The sequence below is a fragment of the Amborella trichopoda genome, chromosome 13 (assembly GCF_054954075.1).
Source record: "Amborella trichopoda isolate Santa Cruz 75 chromosome 13, AtrichopodaSantaCruz75HAP2 v2.0, whole genome shotgun sequence".
Lineage (NCBI taxonomy): Eukaryota > Viridiplantae > Streptophyta > Magnoliopsida > Amborellales > Amborellaceae > Amborella > Amborella trichopoda.
The window spans coordinates 7,833,663-7,859,574 of NC_142348.1; the positions used below are offsets into that span (position 1 = coordinate 7,833,663).

At 35.6% G+C, this 25,912-nt stretch overlaps 1 protein-coding gene across 1 annotated transcript; it reads left to right on the top strand.

The window, feature by feature from the left end:
* Positions 1 to 257: 257 nt before the first annotated feature.
* On the top strand, positions 258 to 17,557 carry LOC18432551 (NagB/RpiA/CoA transferase-like superfamily protein). The gene is made up of 10 exons (XM_006842653.4): positions 258 to 489; positions 2,101 to 2,202; positions 4,932 to 4,987; positions 5,696 to 5,854; positions 5,978 to 6,074; positions 9,085 to 9,227; positions 9,361 to 9,466; positions 10,914 to 11,052; positions 11,280 to 11,548; positions 17,069 to 17,557. The coding sequence occupies exons 2-10, from the start codon at positions 2,110 to 2,112 to the stop codon at positions 17,123 to 17,125; spliced, it is 1,119 nt and encodes a 372-aa protein (XP_006842716.1). The 5' UTR covers positions 258 to 489; positions 2,101 to 2,109; the 3' UTR covers positions 17,126 to 17,557.
* The last annotated feature ends 8,355 nt before the right edge of the window (positions 17,558 to 25,912 follow it).

Below are 25,912 nucleotides of genomic sequence, written 5' to 3' on the forward strand. Positions count from 1 at the left end.
GAAGAAATAAAATGCGATTTTTTTTAAGATCTTTGGAAAAATTCTGAGTTCTAAAAGTATTTAAAAAAATCGGACATTTTCTTAAAATAAATCGGACACTTTTTAAAAAAACCGGACATTTAAAAAAAAATCAGTGTTTTAAAGGGGACTTGCCAACGTGTTAGAGCCACGCCGCCGGGCTGGTAGCCACTCTGTTAGTTTTCTGGCGCGGCCCTTCGTGTATAATGATGACTCACAACAGTCAAAAGGCGGCATGAGAAGCAGATTCTTATTAATTGAAAATCTGTGTCTCACTCTCAAATAGAAAAAAGCAATCCTTTAATTAGCTTTTTCTCTGCTCTAAGCTCTCTCTCTTTCTGTCAGTTAAAAGAAATCCCATAATTTGCTTTTTCTCTGTTCTAACCATTGCTCTCTTTATCTCTCTTTCTTCTCTCGAAGTTCGCGCTCCTGCCAGTTGGGGTTTTTGTTTTCCTTGGTTCAAAAATTCAGGTAAATTCCATTAATCTGTTCATGATGTTCAAAGCTTCAGTAGATTTTAAGCTAAATTTTCTTTTTGCCTTGGCCTAAACATACATGGTTTTTCTTCTTTTTTCTCCCTTTTGTCTGCAATTTCCTAGGCATTTTATTTGGATTAAGGCCAAAATCATTTATTTTTTCTTCCTGAAACTTCGGCGAATTTGCATCCCAAATCTGATCATGATGGAGGAAATTAGCTAATGATAATTTGAAATTTTGGCTAGAAAAATTAAGTTGGGTATTGCTTGAATAGAAGTTTGGGCTTTTTGAATTGTTGTAATTGTGTTATAGTTTAAATGGTGTGTTCGTGAGTATGAAAGAAGGCTTACCATACGATTGAATGGACCGCAACTCCATTTTGGTTGGGCTGCTATAATTTGTTCCTGAGTTTTGAGTGCAAAATATGAGCAGGACTTGCTAGCTGTAACCTTTGTCTAGAATGTGATACTGCTATGTTTTACAAATTTTTCTCTTCTTAAAGATGTTGTTTAATCTTCTGCTTTCTCAATTTAATTTCAAACTTGTTTGTGTTTTAATTATTAAATCCGTCAAACCAAATTCTCCTTTCATGGGTTTAATCAATCTTATGGGGTTTTAGTCCTGCTTACAAGTGTTTATTGTTTTGCATTATTTTATTCTAATATGTTTTCCATTTTATTCTGGTTCTCATACTAGTTCCCGTTTCTAGGGAACTTCCTTTCTTTTATAGTTTTTGTTTTTGTTTCTGTTTTTTTTTTTTGGTTCTTACTATGGTTATTATTTCTATTACTTGGCTTTAGCATTTCTTTCTGTAACCCTCAAATTTTCACGTTTATGGTTTTAATGTTTTTGTATATTTTGTTCTTCAATGCTCTTCGTCACCATTTTTCACTTATTCGTGACCCCCAATTTTCAAATTGATGGGATCTAACGTGGGTGTGCTTTCTAATCTTACCACATGCTTATGTACCCATAGAACGTTTTTTACGTGCTTGAGTCTGGGTATTCTTAAATGCAATTGGGAAGTTCTTTGCATTAGGATTTGTTGTTAGTTTACTCAGCTTATATTTCCTTGGAAAATAAATTTTTTTTTTAGAAAAGGTTAACTTTTGGAAACTAATTAAAGATAACAATCTAACTTTTTGAATATATTCTTCTCTATGCCTATTCGCAGTGTCGTGTCTCCTTAATGCTTGATTCCTTGTATTTTGAAATTTATATATGCACGAAACTATTAGCCATACTCAATTGATTTTGCCAATGAGTCACTCCTTTGATAAACTAAAAAACAATTTATATGAGCACCAAAAAATTCCATCAGGCTGTCTGTTTAAGTTTTTTTTTTTGGAGTAGTTAAAATATTTAAGTTTTTTTTTTTTGGGTAGTTTATTAGGAAAGAGTCCCTACTTGTGGTAGAATGGAACTCAAGACATCATGTTGTGGCTTCTTGCCACCCTGACTACCTAGCCTTGAGCCCATTCTTGTCTATTTAAGTTTCATTCTTTCGGTTCTTTGTTTTTAAGTTCTTGTAGATCATGTGGATATTCTAATCCTTATGTGGTGCTTTTATAATGCTAATATCATTCTCTACATAATTCTTTTTAGGCATTCCATATGGCACTTGGATCAGTCCAAATGGAAGGAAAGGAAGAGGGCTCTTTGCAGTCAATTCGCTACTCACCTGGTCGCCTTGAGCTTCTCGATCAGGTATATTAAGTCATTGTTGGGTAACTGTTGACATTAGTGGCAACCACTATGTTTCATTAGCCGTCGATACATGTTTTATGAAATCAGTTGGTTGCTAAAAAGATTTTTTGAGGAATTGCTATAGCCTATAGGTCTTGGCATGTTGTGCTAATACGTCAATTTATTTAACATCATTTATTTCAACTATAAAAATTAATATTTAATATTAATGAGTGCCTAAAAAAAACTTTTAAGGTTTATCATGAAAAGAATTGGTATCTTGATGTGATTTCCACCCTTTTCAGTAACTGGTCGCATTTGATAATGTTCTTTAAACCTACATACTCTTCTTTTAACCATTGGGGCTCCTTTCCCTTGAACTCAGGATCATGGTTTCACTTGTCCATCAGTCTTATTGGACATGCTAATTTACTTTGTCATGAGTTTAAATTGCTTGCTAGCCACCTCGCAACTGAAGCTAATCTTGTTCAGCTAATGAGCCAACTACCGTTCAATGATATGGACTTCTATTGTATCTGCTTTGATAGTATCACTTGTGAATGTTAATGCAAGCATTATTTTTTTATGCAAAAATAAAACATCTATTCGGAAAGGTTTGATGAGAGGCATCTTAATCACACTGGGAAACCTTTGTTCAAACCAAAGTCAGATCAGCATCAAAACTGTTTGATTTATAGGCTTGGCAACATCACCGTGAAACACATATGGCTATTCAGGCCGTATGATGAGATGTTAAGTCAACTTATATTATGGATGTGACATTCAAAGGTACAACAGTAACTGAGATAGATGTTGGAAAAGGCTACCCGAAGGCATCGCGAAATCTGGTAATGTGACAATCATGTTTTGGAGTTGTTTAGATGATGTGCTTGATGGTTCCGCAATCTTAATTTTGATAAGAGTGGTGAAAGGCAATATGGGCCTTGGACCCTTCTCAAAAAATATGGGTTTTGGAGGTGTGATTAGGAGCATCATGCAATGCTAAGGTGCAACTCTGTCCTTTGGCATTAAAGGTGGCCACATGGTTGGAAGCACATGCAGGACTAGAAGTTGCTATTCAAAGGAATTTGTATGTGTGTGTCCGCGTACATATAATGAAAGTTTGTGCAATCTCCCATCCATGTTCTCAAACGAAATTGACTCTTTTTGCAAGTCAAGGTTTTTATCAAGATAGAGAGTGCGTACCATAGACAACCAAAACTCACTACATCAAAAATCAAGACAAAAGGCTGAAGTACAACAAAGTATCAAGAAAATTGAGTTTATTTTTAATAACTAAATACTTTTTTCTTGGACAATGGAAGCACTACATATTGTCAAATGAATTATATTAAAAAATTCTAAAGAAATATATTCACAAACTAAACCAAGATAGACTATAATACATACTAGTATTGACAAAGAAAGTTAGAGTAAAACAAAAAAAAAAATACTAATCATAGAACTTGTTACGGACATCATTGGTGCACAGATTTACATGAGAATGAAGCCTATTACGAAGAAATTGATTACCAGATCTTTCTAAAACGGTGAGATCTCTATTATACTACGAAAAAGAACAATATGAGTTAAACACATGCATGCACCTTGCATGGTAAGGTTTGATGAAGGGAAGAAGCGAAACATTGAAGAACAAACGAGCTAGAGATTCATACCAGACTAAAAAAAAAAGAAGCATACTTTTATTGGAAGAATAGCTCAAATACAACCTAGGTCATCATCGTCATCCGGACCTTATCCCAACTATATGGGGTCGGCTTATCATCATCAAGTACACCCTAGGTAAAAAAAGTTAAAAGTAAATTGAAATTTAAAAAAGTTTCATGAAAACTGGCATTTTAAACAAGAAACACAACATTCTCAAGTCAAAACTTGTCTCAAAACATAGACACGGTATTGGACACTTATTCGTCATGTCGTATCAGTTTCTAGAGGTTTCAACATGCATGTCGGTATCAGCCATGCTTTGACATGTGCTCAGACCCCCAGAAACTTGGTGTCAATGTCTCATAGGATATTCTATGTATCAAAAGAAAACATATCCTTGCATAAAGTTCAACTATCTAATTTCAGGGCCATACTTTCTCGACTGTTAATTCAAATTTTGTTCAGATTGTTCTACTCGTTGCATCCGAATTGAGAAATGATTTAGTTTCCCACACTCTTTTGACATTAATGCTAACAAAAGTTAACATTCTCAAAAAAAAAATATTGCTAACATATTTCTAGAGAGTTGAGTTTGATGATTGCTAGGTTGGCTGCGTTGGTCTGACTAAGAAATGCCATAGGGTTGTAGAATTTAAGGTCACCGTAATCATTTATCTTGAGGGGTTCCCTCTTTTGTCTTTCTTATGATCTTTTTCTCATTCTGCTAGCATTATTATGTATGAAAAAGAAAAGCTCTTTCTTACTTAAGTCATCTTAGCTATATCATTTTCTGGTCTAGCACTTGAATGGATTGTGTGTGTGTGTGTGTGTGTGTATATATATATATATATATATTATTCGTTTTTTTAAGGAAGTATTTATATATGTATATTCTGATAGTTGAAAACATTGGATCCTTTGCCTTTGACTTTTAATGATCCTTATGGTTTAATGCACCTGATGCGATTTATAGTTATTTCCTTTTTTATCTAATTTTCTTGTCCGGTGGTCTGTGTTCTCAACTTTCTTATTTTTTTTTAAAAGAAAGTTACTCACCTTTTCTTGTTGATACTTCTTAACAGCAAAGACTACCTCATGAGTCTGTATACTTGGATATCAACAATACTGAGAGTGGATGGTAATGTGCTGCCTATGTTCTTGGAATAAAGCAAATGATCCATTGAAAAAGAAGCTGTGTGTTTATCACGTTCTTTCAGTAGGATTTAGTCACTGCCAAGGGAATAAAAATAAAAATATGTTGGATATTTAAGTTCATACTGATGGCTGTCCTTCTGAGCTTCTTTTGTATTGTATTTTTCTTTGATGGTTCTTTCTTTTTCCATAACTGGTAACTGTCCTAGTTAAAGGTTGAAAAAAAAAAAAAGATATTTGCATGAATCATACAGTTAACACTTTCAAAAAAAAAAAAGGAAGAAAAATGTTTGCACTGATTATATGCTCCATGAGTGCTTCTAATGTCTTCTGATAATCACATCTTCTTTCCTTGATTTTCAATATTGTTTCTCTGTGTCCACCTTCTCCTCTTGTCTTGGAAATACTATTTAGTTATTAATTATATAACTAAACTGAGTATTTTGATTGCTATAATATCATTGAGTGTTGGTAGTTGTGAGTTTGATGATTTCATTGGTATTACATTTTTCTGTGTCAAACTTTAAAGTTGATGAGTGTGGATTTGCTCCTTCAAACTGATCAGCTCCATTTTGGAATTGTGAATTTCTGGCGTACAAACAATAGTAAATTCTTTTGGTCCTGCTTTGAGCTTTACTGGTAACGCACTGGTCCCCAAATAATCTTCCTAACAATCATGTATTTATTGTTACAGGATCGCAATAAAGGACCTGGTGGTCCGTGGTGCACCTGCAATTGCTATATCAGCAGCTCTCTCACTAGCTGTAGAAGTCTCCAACTTGAAATCTTTTGATGGCACATCTACTGATGCTGCTTCATTTCTGGTCAAGAAGTTGGAATACTTAGTTTCCAGGTGAATATCAAGACTTAAATTGGTGGACCAACTGGCATATTCTTTGGTCTGTGGTATACTTCCCCTTTACACCATCCTCTGAATCTGCTTATAGTTTCTTCATTTTATTTATTATATTTGCAGTCGACCCACAGCTGTAAACCTTTCGGATGCTGCAACAAGGCTGAAAGAAATAGTGTTGAAGGCAGCTACTGATGGAAATGCTGAATCTGTTTTCCAGGTATATATATTATTGTGTTTTATCTTGTTTGAGTGATTTCTTTAGCGAAATCTGAGACATCTCAATCATTAGATGAAGTGCCTTGAAAATCCGTTAAACCCAAAAGAGTTGGGAAAAGAAAATGGCAATTTCTAGCCCTAGAATCCACCTCAAGAAAGCGGACCTTTTAAAAATTAGAGATGCAGGTACAGTCAAAACTAGTCTGTAGGACAGAGATGTAATTATACTATAAATCTAGCAGGTAGGTGTTGTTCATGGATCTATGGGAAGACCTCATTAGGCCTTACTCTGTATTGCCTCCTAGTGTATTAACTGGAGGCAGACTTACCTATCAAGATTGAGGTCCCCTCTCTTTGAATTGTGGCTCATAAGTCAGTGATAGGACGACAAAGAAGGGAGGACTGCTCAGCATGCCTTGAAATATTAGATGAGAGGCAACCCCAGGTGGATACTCTTGCTCGAGCTTACTACAACAAAATTTAAAGGGCTTACGAATGGTCATTCCAAGGCAGTCCAAAGCTAGTGACCTGGTACTCAAGAAGATTCCATTGGGTAAATTTTATTAAATTGGGAAGGACCCAAAATAATGATAGCTTTACACCTACACTAAAGAGATTTTTAAAATAAAGGACCAAGAGAGGGCTCAAAGATCTTATCAATGCAATGCACCTCGAGTGCTTATACATATCATCATCATCATCATACCCTTTTCCCAATTAATTGGGATCGGCTACACGAATCTTCATACCCTCAGTGAGGCCATAAGTCCACATATCTATTTAGACTACTTCCAACCACTTCCTTTTAGGCCTACCCCTTGCCCTTTTCAATTCTTCTACTTGAACTAACTCAACTTGCACCTCCTAACAAGTGTTGTATTGAGTCAATGCTACACATGGCCAGCCGACCTAAGCCTTCTCTCTCTCATCTTATCACCTATTAGTGCCACACCTAAATTTTTCTGAATGGATTCATTTTGAATTCTATCCCTTCTTGTTTTACCACTCGTCCATTTCAACATCCTCACCTCTGTTACACTCATTATATGGGTATATTGTTTTTTGTCCACGCAACATTCCGCCCTATAAACAAAGCCGGTCTCACAGTTGTCCTATAGAGCTTGCGCTTTGGCTTCATTGGTATCTGGCAATCGCATGAAACTCCAGTTGCACATCTCCACTGTGCCCAGCCAGCTCTAATTCTGTGTGCAACATCTTCCTCAATCTTTCAATTTTCCTAGATTATCGACCAAGATATCTAAAGTGCGGTCTTTTTTTTACTTCCTGGCCGTCAATCTTAACTACTTCCTTGTCTCTACTCCTGTTGAGTGCTTCTACATGTGAATAAGGAAAAAAAAGGGAAGGAGGAACATGGTGAAAAGCTGTAAGAGCCTAAGGAAAAAAGTTTGAAAAATGGACACCGAGTGAAAGCATAAATGGCATACGGTAACACCATGTGTAAAACACAAAATTGATAGAAAAAAAACACATAGGTGAAAACCGTAAAGGGTGCCATGGTCCACAGCCTCCTATTCAAAGCTTGGAAACACATGGAGCAATTACTAATTAGATTATGGATAAACTCCTAAGGAAGGGATTAGGTGGAAATCAAACAAATCACATGACATGAAGTTCAAAACATGACTTGAGGGTGACAAAAGGACCTTGATCAGTTGTACCTCATAGAGGCTATTGAGCAACCAAAGGTGATATTAAGGAAAGCTCTTAGGAAGTTGGAGCACACATTCCAAAGAAACTAACTAAAGGCTCAAAGGAATTGTCTCCAAAAATTATCACCAAATTCAAAACTGCCTAAACACCATCCCGCCCCATCAAACTTTAGAATTATCACCAAAACCCTAAATCTAAGAGGAGAAACACCTATCTTACTATATTGTAGATCCAAGCCATCAATACTTGTCTCTCTAAGTTCATTCTTTTGCAAGTCATTTGCACATGATCCTAGTGCTCGTTTAGCACAAGAGAAATTCTCCCTTTGGCACTTTTATCCAATTCTGGTTTACTCCAGGTGCTGATTTCCCTAATGGCCTGCCAAGATATTTTCTTCTTTACTCTCTAGTTTATATATTTCATGTCTACATGCAATTTGACGCCAATTTCAATTGTTTTCTTTGTTTCTTAATAAATTAAGATATAGACCATTAATTTTTATTGCTTTAAAATACAAAAATGTGTATCTTCAAGTGTCTTTCATCAGTAATTGTAGTCAGTTGTTAAAAGGTGAAGCAAGATCAGCACCTAGCTGCTAGATCTCGAGTAAGGATCATCATATTTGTGCCCTAAGTCTAGTTTTGATTAGACCTTCATGTCTATTTTCTAAAAGAATTCTTTCTTTGAGGTAGAGCTAGGGGCTAGACTTTGCCCTTTTCTCATTCCTCTTCTCTTCAAAGTGTATGCGTATGTGTCCTATCTAGTGGATGATTTATCACATATTTGGGTGTAAACAGCTATGTGTTTTTCAAGTTAGTTTGAGGACCATTCTGAACTATTGACTCTTAACTGAAATTGCTGCAGAACTTTACACATGCATAAAGGTTGGTCATTGATATTTAGCATTTAATATATATCCTGAGCTTGATGTCACTAAAGCTTGCTATATTAACTTGTGAATACATATATCTTGAGCATTTCATATGAAAATAGGGAAAGCATACTTTGGCAAAAGAAAGGGGACAAAAAAAAGAAAAAGGAGAGGGCCCTCTTTCCTAATGCTATTTCAACCTTAAGGAAATGAATGTGATTTGCTTGCTTAATTGTTTTTTCATGTTAGTGTAGGGGACACCTCTCTCTCTCTCTCTCTCTCTCTCTCCCTCCCTCCCTCCCTCCCTCCCTCCCTCCCTCTCTCTCTCTCTCTCTCTCTCTCTCTCTCTCTATTGCCCACACACTCTCTCCCACTCACGCACACACTCTCTCTCTAAATCCTTTCTTTCATACTCTTTTTTCTAGCTATCTTAAAAATTGCCTCACATTTTAATTGTTTCTGCTTGCAGGCCTATATTGAAGCTGCTGAAGCTATGCTTGTTGATGATGTTAGATCAAACAAAGCAATTGGAAAGCATGGAGCCGACTTTATTATGAACCAGCACAAAGATTCTAAAAAGCTTTCAATCTTAACACATTGCAACACTGGAAGGTACCTTTTGGTTTATTCTTTGAGGCTTGATGTTTATTCAAGTACCTTTACAGAAAAAGTTCGTTCTAGTGTTTGTTTGTACAGTCAAAAAGAAAAAATTTGTTACCCATTTATGACTGTATCTTGTCAACAGTCTTGCCACAGCTGGATATGGTACTGCTCTTGGTGTTATCCGCGCACTTCATGCCGAAGGGGTCTTAGAAACAGCATTTTTCACAGAAACTCGGCCAGTTAACCAGGTAAGTCATCTCTCTCTTGCACTCCTTCTATTAGTTGCTACATCATTTTTTCTCATTTGCCTCCTTTTAGTGTTTTCTAATCCGTCCTCTCCAAAATTTTGGTAAATAGTGTGTGCATTTGTGGTGTACCTGGGAACGAAATCACTGCCTTATGGCTGACCAGGTGGGGGTGGGGGGTGGGAGATTTCTTCAACTATTACATGAACACATGCTTCTTTTGTTACAGATATATATCATGGTTATTGGTTGGTGGTACTAGGAGTCATTGTTGTACTATGTAGAGTTGTGGCTGACCCCAGGAATTATGGTTCACTTGCGTGTGAAAAATGTTGTATGTGTGAGGCGAGTCTCCATCATACCTTGGAGAATCGATCCTGCTCAATCCTACTTGAGCGGTCACCATCAGGAATTGCGTGTAGCAGTCTGTGTGAGTTCATGTATTGATTTAATTATTGATTCAACCATCCTAGCTGGATTGCTGCTTCAAGTGCCGAGGCAAGAGGATTAGTTTCTTCTTTATTTTTCCTCTATCCTTCTTGTTCTTTCAGCTTGCTGAAAGAAAGGGTTGCTCATTCTTTCAATTTGCCAAAGGAAGTTTGTGCATTCATCATAGTTGTGTTAATAAAGAGCCTAACCGAACATAGACAAGCTAAGCATGGCGGCTTCCAATAGCATGCTGTTGACAAACATTACATTCGATTAGTTGGAGAAATATAAATTTACGAAAGCTAGGCATAGACTGGGGTACATCCTGCCTGTTCATATCTCAAAACTCAAAGGGATATACATGATCAAAATTTTCTTTTTATCTTCCAACCAAATTCTTTCTCAATATTCCATTTTGATTAACGAATTCTTACAAGAACTATGGATCTTAGAATGAGGAAGACCCTTATTTTTTATTTTCTTTTTATTTACTTCCCTCTTTACCTGCTAACCAAATCTTACTTCTGCCGGGTGATCCACATATCATGTATTTCTTGTTTTATACGTTTTATACTATAGTATGGTTCAAGCATGAAAGTGGAGTCTACCCTTCCTGTTCCAGATCCAAGTAATTTACAATAGAACTCCTTGGATTATTTGCTAGTCACTCAATCAATTCCTTCTTCAATCTTCATAATGATAAAAAAAAGTGTTGGTTTTCTTTTTTATATGCCCACACTATTCCTACATTTTTATAAACAAATTGTTCTATACATGAATTACTTGAAATTTTTAATTCTGATACCAAGTGTTGTGAGAGCAATTTGGATTGCACTCGTGTAAATTGGGCATGTCTTGTTCAAATTTCACTCATGGGTCGATCCCTATATTTCGATTCAGTATAGTATTTCTTTTCCTTGGTGCTGATTTATTCACCTAATAGATTGTTAAACTAGTTTTGATGTTCTTCATGCAAGGCAAAAACTTTGACTGAGTTTGTTTCCCTTTCTGAAACACTCAGGGATCGAGGTTAACAGCTTATGAACTGGTCCATGATAAGATACCTGCTACTCTCATAACAGATTCTGCTGCGGCTGCACTAATGAAAGCTGGACGTGTGGATGCAGTCATAGTTGGTGCTGATAGAATTGCAGCAAATGGTGAGAGAGCTAGAGGAAGAGAGTCTTGGAACATATTTATTCTGGTTTTAAATCCCATCTTTATGGTAGAGAGAGAGAGAGAGAGAGAGAGAGATTTGGGTACTTGTTCTAGTTTTGAATTCCATCCTCTAAAGTGGTGGTATTTAATTACTTATTAACCTTTTTTTTTTGTCTCGGAGTTCTTAAGAAGATAGGATCTGACTGATGTCTGTGTTTTTCCTTCTTAGGTGACACTGCTAATAAGATTGGAACTTACAGCCATGCCATCTCGGCATCATATCATGGAGTGCCATTTTATGTGGCTGCACCTTTTACATCTATTGATCTCTCTCTAACCTCTGGAGACCAGATCACTATTGAGGAGAGATCAGCAAAGGAGTTGACTCATGCTCGTGGAGGGCAAGGGGAACAAGTAGTTGTCAATGGCATTTCTGCATGGAACCCAGCTTTTGATGTTACACCTGCTAGTCTGATAACAGCCATCATCACAGAGAAGGTCTCTCTCTCTCTCTCTCTCTCTCTCTCTCTCTCTCTATATATATATATATATACTCGTGTGCGCACATACATACACAAAAGCAATTTGATTAGAGCAATCTTCAGCTCCTTCTGTCGCACACACCATGATTAAATGTTACTCTTACACTTACACACGCATATATATGCATACACATGTCCATTTTGATTAGATGTCAGCTACTTTCTTTCCCCCCCCCCCCCCACTGTAGCTTTAGTAATACACTAAATGTGGGTTTCGAAGTTTTTTCGTTTTTTTTTAATCTGTTAACTCTGTATTTAAGGGAAACAGTGTACAAGTTACAAAAGATGACCACCCACATTCTGGGTGCAGTATACAAAAGGCCCTCTCAGGGTTGTGCTATACAAAACGAGATTAGTGGTCATCATTGCTATACATTACTAGTAGCCAAAATTAAAAAAACAGAACCACTAAATAAAAGGTGCCAAAAGAGTTCCATGAGGATCTTGGGGTTGGCTTGCTCATTCTTTAGCAAGTTCTTCTGCTGCTACATTTGATTCCAGCTGTTTATGCTTCCATGAGATGTGCGTATCCCTGCATATATAGAAGATTTCATAAAAAGTGTGCGTTAACCTCCAAGGGCATTCCGATTGGCCAGAAGCCAATGCAATAACATCTCTGCAGTTGCCTTCTATGACCAGACTTGAACACCAGCAGGGGTTGAAGTTTTGAGGCCTTCTAGGAGGGCGAGGGCCTCTGCTGTAGTGGAATCAGTGAGTCCGATGGACAAGGAGAAAGAGAAAAGAGTTCGTCCTTCGTGGTCCCCGTAGATACGCCCGATCCCAGCTGGGCCTAGGTTACCTAAGGAGCAGCCGTCGAAATTAAGTTTGGTTTACCCGATATTAGGAGGCCCAAGTGAAACCCTGGGGATATGGGTGGGTTTGAAGTGTAACAAAGCTTGCCAACTTTGATGGAAGTCTGTGTAGGGTAGGCGTTTGAAGAAGCTATTGGTTTTGGCCCAAAAGATGACAGACTCCTTGACCTTGTTTTTTCAGGGCTTCAAGCATGACATATTGGCCTCTGAATATTCTGTTTTTTGGCTCTAAACAAAGGGCCTACAGAATTGCTTCTACGGATGCCCTCCAGAGCCAGATGCCTGCTTTTTGCCCAAGGGAAGGGGTAAAAGGAAGGGAGGGGGTAAAAGGAAGTGAAGAGTCGGGGTTGGAAGATTAATCATGTATCAGATTCGTAATTGCCTTAAATATTTTTTGGGAATTCTCAAATGTTACCCAGATGTTCTAATGCTGATTAAAATAGAAAACCTAGGGTCTGATCTTTTTTATCTGATTCTACTCTCGCAGCATGCTCTCTGTCGTTCCTCTCCCCTGAACTCAGTATGCCTTCTTAACCCTATTAGATTTTGAAACCATACTACTACTGAAATGTGTTTATTCTACATAAAGATGACATGTTTTGTATGTTAATTTTAGATATTACCATACTCTCCAAAGTAGCAAAAATGATCTTATTCATCCCACTTCCTAAAAGAAATTTTCCTTTCCCATGGTATATTTTATGTTTTGTGCTCTTTTTGAATCCCACAAAGAGATAGACTTTAAAAAATGGGTATTATAACCAAAATAATGGTTGTTATAAAGGAAACGAGCCCAGCCTCTAACATTATATAAAGGTGACAGGTAGGGTGCAAAACATGGTCTGTACCGTGAATAATATCTGTTATTTCCTTTGTAACGGCTGATATATAATGGCTTAATGTCCATTCTTAAGGGTTTCAAATTTTAAATATTAAAATGATATGTAGAAATGAAAATAACAACTTTTATGAAGGAAAGAAACCATTTTTAATAAGAAGTATATTTTTCGAAAGATTACCCGTTTCCTTCCCTTGTTCTTATTTGATATTTGACCTTTATTTTCCCCCTGTCAAAAGTCTCTTTATCTTTTGTTTCTCTTTCATTTTAAGTTATTAGGACCTATATGTGCTAGTTTCAGTTTGTATGGGCACTTGTATCTGTTTGTCTTCTTCATTTATATAAATAGGGTTGAGAGGTATTTTTAGGCTGTTACATCACTCTCTTTCCTTCATTTCCTCTCTCTCTCTCTCTCTCTCTCTCTCTCTCACTCTCTCGCTCTCTCTCTCTCTCTTCTTTGACATGGTATCAATGCCTTGATCCTTCTTACTCTACATCATTCTTCTATGTTGCTCTTCATCCTTTTTTATGTTGCTCTTCATCCTTTCTTTATCTCCTATAGCCTAAATATTTGTTTTTCTACTGCCTGTGCTGTTTATACTGAAAACCTAGGATCGATTCCTGGGGTTTGCGGTATTGGAAAACAAAAAAAAGATGGGGTTACTTCTTCAGGCTGTTCGATCTAAACCATAGGGCTGTTTCCTAAGGGTCCTGTATGCAAAAACTCATATAGATCTGCATTTAGTGTGGTGAGGCAACCATTTATGCAATTCATCTTTAAAGATCGAGATGAATAGAGGAATCGTGGTAGGATTTTGACGTTTATGGGCATCCGTGGATGATTCCCTAGACTATTCTCTTAAGGGAAAAAAAAATCCTAAATTTTTTATGTGTATAGATTCTGCCCGGTCAACTCATTAAGTGGCAGCTAGATGTCAAGAATGCCTGCCTCCATGGTGATTCACAAGCAGAGGTGTATATACAGTGACCACCTGTGTTTGTTGCTCAGGTGGAGTGAGATGAGGTATGTGAGTTGAAGAAGTCTGTTTACATTCTGAAGCAGTCCCCATATGCATGGTTTGAGAAATTTAGTGAAATTGTTGTGGCATACGGATTTCAACGCAGCCATGCAGATCATTTAGTTATTTGGAAGGCTCTAGGATGGTAATGACATTGTCATCTTTGGCAATGAGAAAGATCGAAAACAATATGTTCAGACAATGGATTTGGGTCAGCTGCTGTATTTTCCAGGATTTGAAGTTTACAGATCAATGAATGGCATTAGCTTGTCTCAAAGAAGTATATGACTCATTTGTTAATAGAAACTGGAATGTTAGATGCTAAACTACTTGGTGCTCCTATGGATTTAAACAAAAAGTTATTGGCTGATAAAGGGAGTTGTTTGAGGATTCAAGGAGGTACAAAGGACTAGTAGCCATGCTGATTAATCTAAAGATCGCTAAGTATGATATTGCTTTTGTAGAAAGTGTAATGAGTTGGTTTATGCAGTCTCCCAAGGTTCCTCATTGGGTTGTTCGATGAATTTTTGAGGTATTTAAAGGGAGCTCCAGATTGTGGACTGGTGATTTACACGCCTAATAGTCATCTAACCATTGAGAGTAACTCAGATGCTAATTGAGTAGGATCTTCATTTGATAGGCAGTCTACCACAGGCTATTGTACATTTATTAGAGGAAATCTAGTGAAATGAAGTAAGAAACAATATATTGTGGCTAGATCAGTGCATAGACTGAATATGGAGCAATAGCACATGCTATATGTGAATTGACGTGGTTGAAGTTGTAGGTGATGGGATTTACAATTGCAGAGCCTCAGAAGATGTATTGTGATGATAAAGTTGGAACCTATATAGCCAGCAATTCAATTTAACACGAGAGAAGTAAGCTTATGGTAGTAGACTGTCACTTTATTCAAGAGAAGGTTACTATTAAGCAGGGTCTACTTCATATGTAAAGTCTAAGAATCAGTTGGCAGATTCATGAAGCTCTTGGTTATAATCTACTTCGAACAATTTGTTCCAAGCTGGGCATAGGTGACATTTATGCTCTAGCTTGAGGGGGAGGGGTAAAAGTCTATCTATCTTTGTTTCTTTTTCATTTTAAGTTATTAGGATCTCTATGTCCTATTTTATTTGTATGGGCAGTTTTGTCTTTTTCATCCACTTCATTAATGTAAATAGAGTTGAGAAGTGCTTGAGACAGATTTTTAATCTCTCAAGTCACTCTCTTTCCTTCCCTCTGCCCTCTCTCTCTCTCTCTCTCTCTCTTCTTGGACATTCCTTATTATCTTTCTTTTCTATTTTTACCCGTATTCCTAGTTTTTGGGCAAAGAATGTCATCTTTTCTTCACAATAACCATTATGGCTGTATAACAAAAACAGACCAGCCTGTTCAGTTAAATTATGAAACCTTAAAGAAAAGCTCACTCTCAAAAATCTCAGAATATCTTAACATGACAAATTTTTTGATAAATCTACAGAATTATTTCAAATTAATTTTAAATTTATAGTCAACATTTAAATAATCTCATCCAAATTAAATTATCAATAAATTATAAAACCCATTCTTTATTTACTCATGCATCCCACAGGTAGTATTTTGATATGTATGTGTGTGCATGCATGAGATGTTCGTATATGTCAAAAACTTCCATAGGCCAAGTGACATACATTGCAATATAGGGCCTTATTGGGGTTTTTGACCTCAAAACTTTGTAGATGCGTGTGAGTGTGAGAAAACTACAGGGTAAAAAAGCAAACCAACGAATGCAAGCAAGAAAACGGATGCGCCAACGTACCGTGCTAGGCTAGCCCTTGCTTCTTGCCGATAATAAGTAGCAGTCACAAGTTTGTATCCATTTTTCATGATATTATGCATATATCGGCATGGTCAATTCTTCAGAAAAAATTGTAGGTAGTTCTTCCACAATGGAATCTGATAAGTGAGATTTCGAGTAAATGTTTACGGAATCTTCTTCTGTTCGAAGAAATGATTCATCAAAATAATGGGTCACCCATTCCATTGTTATGGATACATCTGAGATCACCAAATGCTCGAGAGTTCTTCTATTCAAGCGTTTTCCTTCTTCTTGTTGCTGGTTATCTCATTCGTACACATCTTCTCTTTGTTTCCCGAGTGTCTAGTGAGTTACATACAGAGTTAGAAAAGATCAAAACTTTGATGATTCCGTCATACATGATGGAGTTGTGAAAACTTCTGGATAGTTATCCTCTACCTGAAAGGAAGGTCGTTTTCAAGGAGAACCAAATGCTTGGCCAGTTTCCAATCTCCATACTGTTAAAAGACAAGAATTTTGTTTTTTTATTTTTTTCATTGGATGATCTATATGATGGGATCGTTGTTTAGATTTGTGCCAAAGTTTCAGATAGAAAGGAAATAGAATCTTTATCTGAATACCACCTCTATCTCTCTATTCATTCTATGTACCAGAAAAGGGAAGTAGAACTTAATATCTTTTTCATTGTTCTTTTAAACACAGTCCATTAGCTGAATCCAGGATGATGCGCAAAATATTAGGAAAAAGCTGTAGCTTTTACCTTGACTTAGGAAATCTTTCCCTAAGCCAAGTGTGGATACATGCACATCTACATTTATGAACATCTAGGATTTTTGTATTTTCTAAAGAATTCAACCATTTTAAAACAGCCATATTCCGGTACACATTAATTCATACTTATATCATCTATATCTCAAGTGTACATACATTTCGTGCCTGTATATTTGAATGTTGATTTGGTCCCTTGATATTATGATAACAACCATTATTTATTGATTTGGTCGGTCAGGGGGTCATCACAAAGGCTTCTGCAAATGATTTCAAGATAAGGGATTTTATTCACTAGTAGCCCACCCATTACAAGATAAAGGAGTTGATGATACTCTTCAAGATTTTCAGCTGGATCTCACTGTTTGGATGACGTGAGAGTTCATTGAAGATGCTCTGGCTTTGGTGTCCCCATGAACCAGGTTGTAGTCTCCCCCCGGCTCGATCATGTAAACTCTCTCTCTCTCTCTCTCTCTCTCTCTCAGGTTAAATGGATAATTGCTACAACAGCCTCTGTAGCTTCAAAGGGTTATTTGGACTAAGGAACCCATGGGCGCCATTGTGAAAGAAGCTAATATACCTTCAGACCGAAAAGCAAATACTAATGTGAAAACCAAAACAACACTTGTTTATTAATGCTGCTTCCTAGTAACATTATCTGAAAATGATGTCTAAATTGATGCACTCTCACACGCAAATTTAAATGATAGTGGTAGTAGTACTATTGCAATTATGGACTTTTTCATTTTTCATCTTGAGGTAAAATATGGCTCGAGAAAGAGGTTTTGGTCCCACATTGCTTGGAGGCAAGCTTCTTCATGGCTTTATAAATGGGGAACTTCCTTGGATTTATGAGGATTAGAATCTAAGGGTAAACGCACTTGGGGGGGCTTAGTTGCGCTGTGGCTGATTTTTGGGCTAAAATCTATTTTTCTGTTGGCTGAACCGCTTGATGAACTTTTGAGATTATCACCGTCGTGAGGTCTTTATAGATTTTCAGCCATGTTTAGGGACAAAGTCGCTTTTCTTCCCACTCAGATGCTTTATCATGTGAGATACACGACGCTCTTTCTTTGTTGACAATATGTTGAAACTGTCCATAAATTGACTGTGGTTATCCAATACCCTTCATATGTAACCCCATTTGATATCAAAATTTAGTTCTTTGCCCGCAGTTAAGTGCGGACTGATGACTTATTATCATGCGACCAAAAAATCTCTGTAACTTGTGAATTTCTCGACCCAAACTCATCATGCTCGTACCAATCAAAGCGCGGACTGATGACTTACTATCATGGGTGACCAAAAAATCTCTGTGACTTATGAATTTCTCGACCCAAACTCATCAAGCTCGTACCAATCAAAGCTCAACCCAAGCTAAGTAGTTCTTAGGCTAATTATTAAAAGAATCAATGTTCTTTGATTAGGTAAATTATTAACAGAATCAATGTTCTTTGATGACATCTCTTGGTCGTTGCAACTCATACAAGTCAAGCACTCTGTTGACTGGGTATGGTTGTATCCTAGGCAGTGTTCACAAAAATGAATTGAAACTGTTAATCGGACATGGGGTTGGGAGCGGTTTTAACCGGAATCGGACTAACCGGGGCGGTTAACCAGACTAACAAATTGATTATTTTTTTAAAAAAAGAGATAAAAACTCCCAAAACAATAAAATAAAAAATAGAAATACTTTGATTAAGTGTATAATATTTTATTACATATATTTATCTTACAAAAAAAAAAATTGAAACTGTTTTTTATAAATTAATATTTGAATATTATGGTCCTGTACATGAAAATATATTAGGATTTTTTTTTAAGATATTTTTGCTATGTAACATCTTCTTCCAAGAATTAACGTATTCCTTCCAAACCTGATATTGTAAGACTTTCTGGTTTCTTTTGAACAAAAATTGCTCACATTAGGAATGAAAGTTTACGTAATTTTTTGCAAATAACAAAAGTAGCTTGATGCTATTAAATCAAATAAAAACACAAACTAATTAAGACAAGAAATAGAAAGGACCTCTTCCATATAGTTAGATAAACTATAATTCATACAATACTTTTTCGATGAAGTTAAATAAGACATGTTTCACAAAAAGTACATCTCATGACATGCAACAAAACGAAAAATCAATGCACAACTGTTCTTATATGTATCTACCATATCCATATCATTGTGTTGTGCATTAATTTTATCAAAAAATAAGAAAATTAGAACAAATAATTTGATTAAAAAATAATTTTATTAAGCAAAATAGAAAAACACTTCCCTTATTTATCATAAAAATAATTTTATTAAAAAACCATAATTTTATCAAAAAATAATTTTACCAAGCAAAATGAAAACCACTTCCCATATTCATAAAACATAATTTTATTAAAAACCATAATTTTATCAAAAATAATAATTTTGTTAGGCAAAATAGAAAAACAGTTCACATATTCATCAAACAATATAACTTTTTATTAAAAAACTGAATTTTTTTAAAAACAATCAATTTTTCAAAATGTGATGGATGATGTGAAATTCAGATCACAATTGTAAAACTCTCTCTCTCTCTGGAATCGGGCTAGATCGAGGTCGGTACCGATCCCAAGTCGGCCGATTTTTAAAAAATCAGCTGAACTTTTAAAGGCCATTCTATAACATTTCCAAAAACCTTGATAGAAAATGAAAAAACAGAACAACGAAAAAGAAAAGAACCTAGCACATACAAGATGACGGTGTAGTGTTTCATTGAACATAAGGATTTCAAAATTTTTACATGCACTAAAAAAAACAAAATGTCTCATTTCCATCATTACAAATATAACTATAACATGCACTCAAAACAACAGAGCTAAAAAAAATTGAGCGACACTATCATACACTTATCAAAAAGAAGAATCAATTTCATCAAAAAATAATTTTATCAAAAAGAATAATTTTATTAAGCAAAACAGAAAAACACTTCTCATATTCATCAAAAAACGCAATTTTATTAAAAAAATCATAATTTAATTAAAAATAATTTTATCAAGAAAAATAAAAAAAAACTTTCCATATTCATCAAAAAAACATAATTTATCAAACAAAGTATTGTTTTTTTAGAAAAATCGATTTTCAAAAAACCCAAAAAATCAAGCAAGATTTCGAGCAAGAAACGATTCTCAATGTTTGAAAAATCGAACAAATAAACATACATGCAATGTAAAGGCTTCGATCATATTTCAAACGCACCAAATTTCATTAAAAAAATATTCGACATTTTTAATTTAATTGAAAAAAAGGCGGAAATTTCAGATCTAAGGAATTTTATGATATGGTGCAACGAAAAAATCCATATAAAACATTTAATCAATCATAAATAGACATACCGATTTTATTTGAGAGATAAATCATTGATCATAAAATAGACAACTTAATTTTATAAGACACGACCAATAAATAGATAAAAAATCTGTGTTTTTTTTATCGAATGCAGTTTTTTGAGCAGCAACAGCATTTCGGACCAAAATCAACCCCTAATATTCGGTTTTCTGAAAAAATTGAAACATAAATCTGATGAATAATTGAATTATCTATCAAAACCACCAAATTTCTTCAAGAACCATTTGGTATCAAAGAAATTATTGAAAGAATGGCGGAAATTTTCAAAAACCTAAAAAATCCACCATTTCGATCAAAGAAACTCTTATTTTTTAGATGTTTCAATCCAAATTTATTTTTTTATAGATTATAGATAGTGATTTACAACAATAAATCACAAATAAGGACAATAAAAAGGGATGAAAACGGATAAAAAAAGTGAAAATTTGGATTAAAAAATGCCGGTTACAAATAACGGTCTAGATTTCGAAATAACTGCTGTTATTTATTACTATACCATTATTTACGTTATAACGGACGTTATTTAAGATAACCGGTCAGAGAGCAGAAATCGGCCGGTTTGTGGAAAAGCTGCAAGTTCATTGCCCAACCGGCCGGTGTTGTACTAAAATTTTTTGGATAACGCCGAGTACTTAGTATACCACTAAACCGGTGGTAACCAGAATCGCCACCCTGCCATAGCGATCGAACTGGCCAGTTTTGATTCTAACCGGCCGGTTTTGCAAACTTTGATCCTATGGGTATTCTCAACACCTGATTGCATCTGGGATTATCTAAGCTTGGGTGTTAAATACCTCGAATACAGTGCGTGCATCTCGTGCTTTTAGGTCCAATGTTAAACCTAAGGGGTTGGTTGGTTGTTTTAGTGAAGTTGAGAGTCCTTCCTCATAACTAAAGCAGGGCACTGAGCTCCATTTTGAACTCAGACTTCATTGTTATTTTTAGTTTGGAAACTGGACATTTAGGTTCCTCTTTGAACTCCATACTTTGCTTTTGTTAATGATCCATTTTGACCTTCGTTATGCAGTTTTAACCGGTGGTTTAAAAAATGGATCGGTGATCTGGATCAGGCATCTCAAAAATCGATTTGGATCGAAGGATTGGCGATTCGGATTGGATATCGGGCGGAATCGCTCAGATTAAACCTTAAAAAAATTCAAAAAAATTATTAAAATTTATTATAAATGTTTTTTTTAATGAATCCAATAAGAAATGAAGGTACTACATTATTAACTTTCATTGTTTTCATCGATTTATGAATATTAAGATATTTTTTCCCTGTATGAACTTATGTTGACCATTAAATTTACATCACACAAAAAAAATCATAGAATTATCGTAGATTAAGTATATAATCATATATGGATTACAATAAAGAGTTGACTAAATCGATGAAAAATTGGCCACTAAAATTTCGAATTGGCGGAAAACCCTAATCCGATAAAAAAACCCAAATTATTACAACCTAACTAACTATAATATTATATACCAATAATATTTTATAATTATTTTATTATATAAATGATAACAAATCCAAAATATTTTATAATATCATCTAATTTAAAATCTATTATTGACAATTGTAACATAAATAGTACACTACATGATTTATAATACAAAAGTTAATAAATAAAATAAAAGATTTTGTTATAAATGTAGAAATTATTAGAATGTGTACCAATTTTTTTAAATTTTTTAGGTTTCTAGAATAAATTAGTAGAAGAGATTGTTAGTAGAAAGAGAGAGATTTCAAATGGCCTCATTGTATGAATCCTATCTTTAAATTAATATTACTAAATTTATGTTAAAGACCATCATGTTATAAAAATAAAAAATATAATTAGACCATTTATTCCTAGGTTGTATGAAGAAATACCTTTTATTTTTTTGACAAGAAATACTTATTGTGTTATCTTTTTTTTTTTTTTACAAGAAAAATATGATACTTGTTGATTATCTTTGTTTTTTTTTTTTGACAAAAGAAGAAGATTTGTATTACTTTTTATTGTTTTTACAAGAAAAATAAAAAAATGATGCTGCCAAAGCATATTTTATTTTTTTATGCCTTTTGTTTATTTTTTTTGCAAGAAATACTTGTTATATTACCTTGTATTTTTTTTACAAGAAAAATAAAAAAATGTTGTATTATCTTTTTTATCTTTATCTTGAAAAACTTTTTATTTTATATTTTTTTTATTTTTTTACAACAATATTTTTATCCTTTGTTTATTTTTTTTGACAACAAAATTTTTTTTGTATTTTTTTGTTGTCCGCTAAAGGGTTTGAACTAAAAAAAAAAAATTTGTTGTGCGCTAAGCGGTTCAAACTCAAAATATTTTTTTGGTGTACGCTATGGGGTTCGAACTCAAGACATACATCACAAAATCAGTGTTGTCAACACAGCCACATCACCACATGTAATTCTAGTAGCGTCTATAATAATATATATTCTGTCATCTTTTTTTAATGATTTTTTGTGGGAATTATCCCACATCGAAGGATAAGTGTTGCTTGGTTCTCTATAAAGTCATGTGTCATTGACACTCAATTGCGCGTGTAGAAACGCGAGGGAGGCAAACGTGAGGTGAGTTACCTGAGGTGGCCACGTGTCATGAACGTTTTTCGTTGAGAGTTGCGATTCACTCTTCAGAATCGCCCAGTTCTCTCTGGACACGGGCGATTCACTATTTGGAATCGCCCGGTTCTCTCTGGACACGGGCGATTCTCAGTTTTTTCGTGGAACCGGCTCGGTAGCAGACGATTCTCGAGTCGAATCGGTCAAGTCCGGCTCGACTGAGTGAGGTGGCCACGTGTCACGAACGTGATTCTACTCCGGGTCGACTGAGTGAGATGGCCACGTATCACGAACATGACGCTGCCACGTGTAAATCCAAACAATACGGGTTTTTTCGTTGAGACTCGCGATTCACTATTCGGAATCACCCATGTCCAGAGAGAACCGGGCGATTCCCAATTTTATCGTGGAATCGGCTCAGTAGCAGACGATTCTTTAGTCGAATCGGACGAGTCCAGCTCGACTCGGCAAGTTTTCAAAATTGGTTTTAACCTTCATTAAGCATCAGTTAGGCAGTTAAGGTGTACATCGAACAAATAATAATGATCCTTTAAAGTTTGGCTTTCGAGGACGCAAAAAGCCAACAAGTGTTACCCCTGGCAATATTTGATGTTCTACCCAACTCAGGGAACCTTAGATTTTTCAAGCCCGAAAATCAGTTTCATAAGGTTTTGGACTTCGAAAAATGGCTCAAATCCATGCCTCGAAAATCAAATCTCGAATATATAATAAATAGAGTAAGCTGATTTGAGGTAGTTTGAATGATCCTATCGATCACAAATATTTTGGGAGGTTGGTAGAGTACCATGATTATTGCACCAGAATTTGTCAAAGGAGAAAATGGTGAAAGTTCACATCTGTGGGTTTAGCATGTTGATTTGGAACTGGCCAAGCTCTGGAGCACATTACAAAGCTTGCATTCCGATGTGCTTTATAGCCCGCGGTAGCATACATACTAATGCCAGACACAAAGATGAGAGTGTATGTTGCATTCTCTATGCCCCTCTTAAAGTACCAGGGTTGCGGATCTGAAATATTTTGGTTCTGTTGGCTTTTGGGAATGTTTCTGGGGTTGATTAAGTGCCCAGGCAGAAGACTTCAAGCTTCAAAATCAGTCAAAAAGCTTTGGATGTCCCTATCCAAGCATATACTTGCAAGTCTGAGCTAAATTGTAGTAAAAAGTCCATAGACTCCAGTGAAAACCAACTCCACCATCAAAACCAGCACCTCAGTCAAAGCCGACTACAGTAAAAAATACCAAGACCATGGTCAAACTGAAACCACAATCAGAACCAACACCTCAGTCAAAGCCAAACTACAATCAATAATCCTGACTCTGCGGTTAAAACCGACACCTTGTTATTTGAAGTTTACCAAAGCAAAAGTATCTAAATTTATCAAGCAGAATGAAAATACTGTTCTGTTTTTGAGCATCATGAAAGCTTCAAGCCTCACGGAATTCCTGCGGTATCATAGTGCTATTTGTTATGCATCTTGTGCTTTTCATCATCCCAAAAGTATGCTATATATGTTGAATCCATGGCGATGATTAACTAATGGATGAGTGCTACTTGAAGTGATGCATACTCATGTCGTCGTGCTCAACATTTTAGAACTCTAAATTGACTCAAGCTTAATGAGTTTCTGAGCTTTGGACTTGTCCTGAACTCAGCCAGGCCACATCCATGTGACAATAAATAAAAGAGATGTACAAATTATATATGCTTTTTATGTTATAGTATTTCGATTTATGATATTTTCCCTCTAGAAGTTGAAGAATAACTAATTTGAAGAAGCCACCAAGCTTTGCAACTACTAAAAAAGAACTGAACTGTCATGTGATTAGTTACTCATATCAATGAAGTATTAATGTTGTCATTCATTGCATTACTCATTTTATCTCTATCTTGTTGTAACTTGTGGGCATCATAGCATGAAAGTTTAAAGTTTAACCATGTACTCTATGGAGATAAAATTATTGCAAGGTAATTGGCAATTGTCATGCTTGGATGATATGCCCAATTATGCTTAAATTACAAGGTTAGCACTCCTATCCAATGTTCTAAAGCTCAGACTCATCCAAAACTTGGCCACTGCCTATGGCAAGTCGGCTCAGTGAGTCAAGTGGCTGAGTCTCATCTTTTGGAATCCAACTTTTTGAAGAATATTCTCCAGCCTTTTTGTAGATTCAGTCAGACATGGCCTGACTCAGCCAAACTTGGAACATACACGACTCTTGAATTAATCCAGAACTGACAAGGGCCGGTTTTGAGTAACTCAGATCTCAGGATCTTCTAAGGAGGGGTCACTTCAATTTCCCAGATCTCGTTCCGGCGCTCCGAAACATGGGATCTCAATTCTAGGCGTTTCTTGTTTACGTAGTTTAATCCAGAAAATAAGAGATCTCAATCCTATATTAATAGGACCTAGATCCTTATACTAAAAAACATCGTTTAATGAGTAAGCATAACCTCAATTCCACCAACATGGAATCGAGTACCCTATGTTTCTGATGTGAATTTCAATGGCACATTTTTTGTTCATAAACTACTGAGTGTGGATCTCCATTTTTTTATGACCTACGGTGGCATTCTTTTGGCCTTTTATTGTCAGTGTATTTTAAGGCTTTTATGAAAACAAAATAAAGCCTCATCTCAAATCCTAGTTTTTTTACCATAATGTTCAAGCCGAGATGATCGATGCAAAGATTTTCCAATGCTTGAATAGCAATTTTGAATAAGTTATGAGGGGTGAAGCTTTACTTATTTTGATAGGGCTTCCTATCAAACCATTTTCCATTTTCTTATTTTGGTATAAGGTGCGGTTTTACTTATTTTGATAGGGCTGCAATTCATAAGTATTTTTTGAGATTTCTTCGATTCACTGGGCACCCATCTTGATTCCCACTGCAAGGAGATAGTTTCACTAGCTTCTAAGCCCATGATCTCCTTCAACCCAAAGGAGGAGGAAGTTGCATTGTTTTCATCCCAAAATGTCAGTTATGTTGGATTTATGACCAATGAATGTATTTTGGTTGTGTGGAGCTTTACTTGATGAAGTGGGCAATAATAGAAGACGTAGGCAAAATATGAACCAGAAATGAGACACTAGTGAAATGGAATTATATTGGA

What these genes read in the sequence shown, in the direction of transcription:
- LOC18432551 (XM_006842653.4), top strand. Translation starts at nt 2,110, where the DNA reads ATGGCACTTGGATCAGTCCAAATGGAAGGAAAGGAAGAGGGCTCTTTG. An exon ending in ATGCTGAATCTGTTTTCCAG is followed by an intron (nt 6,075 to 9,084) that starts GTATATATATTA and finishes TTCTGCTTGCAG; the next exon opens with GCCTATATTGAAGCTGCTGA. An exon ending in ACACATTGCAACACTGGAAG is followed by an intron (nt 9,228 to 9,360) that starts GTACCTTTTGGT and finishes TCTTGTCAACAG; the next exon opens with TCTTGCCACAGCTGGATATG.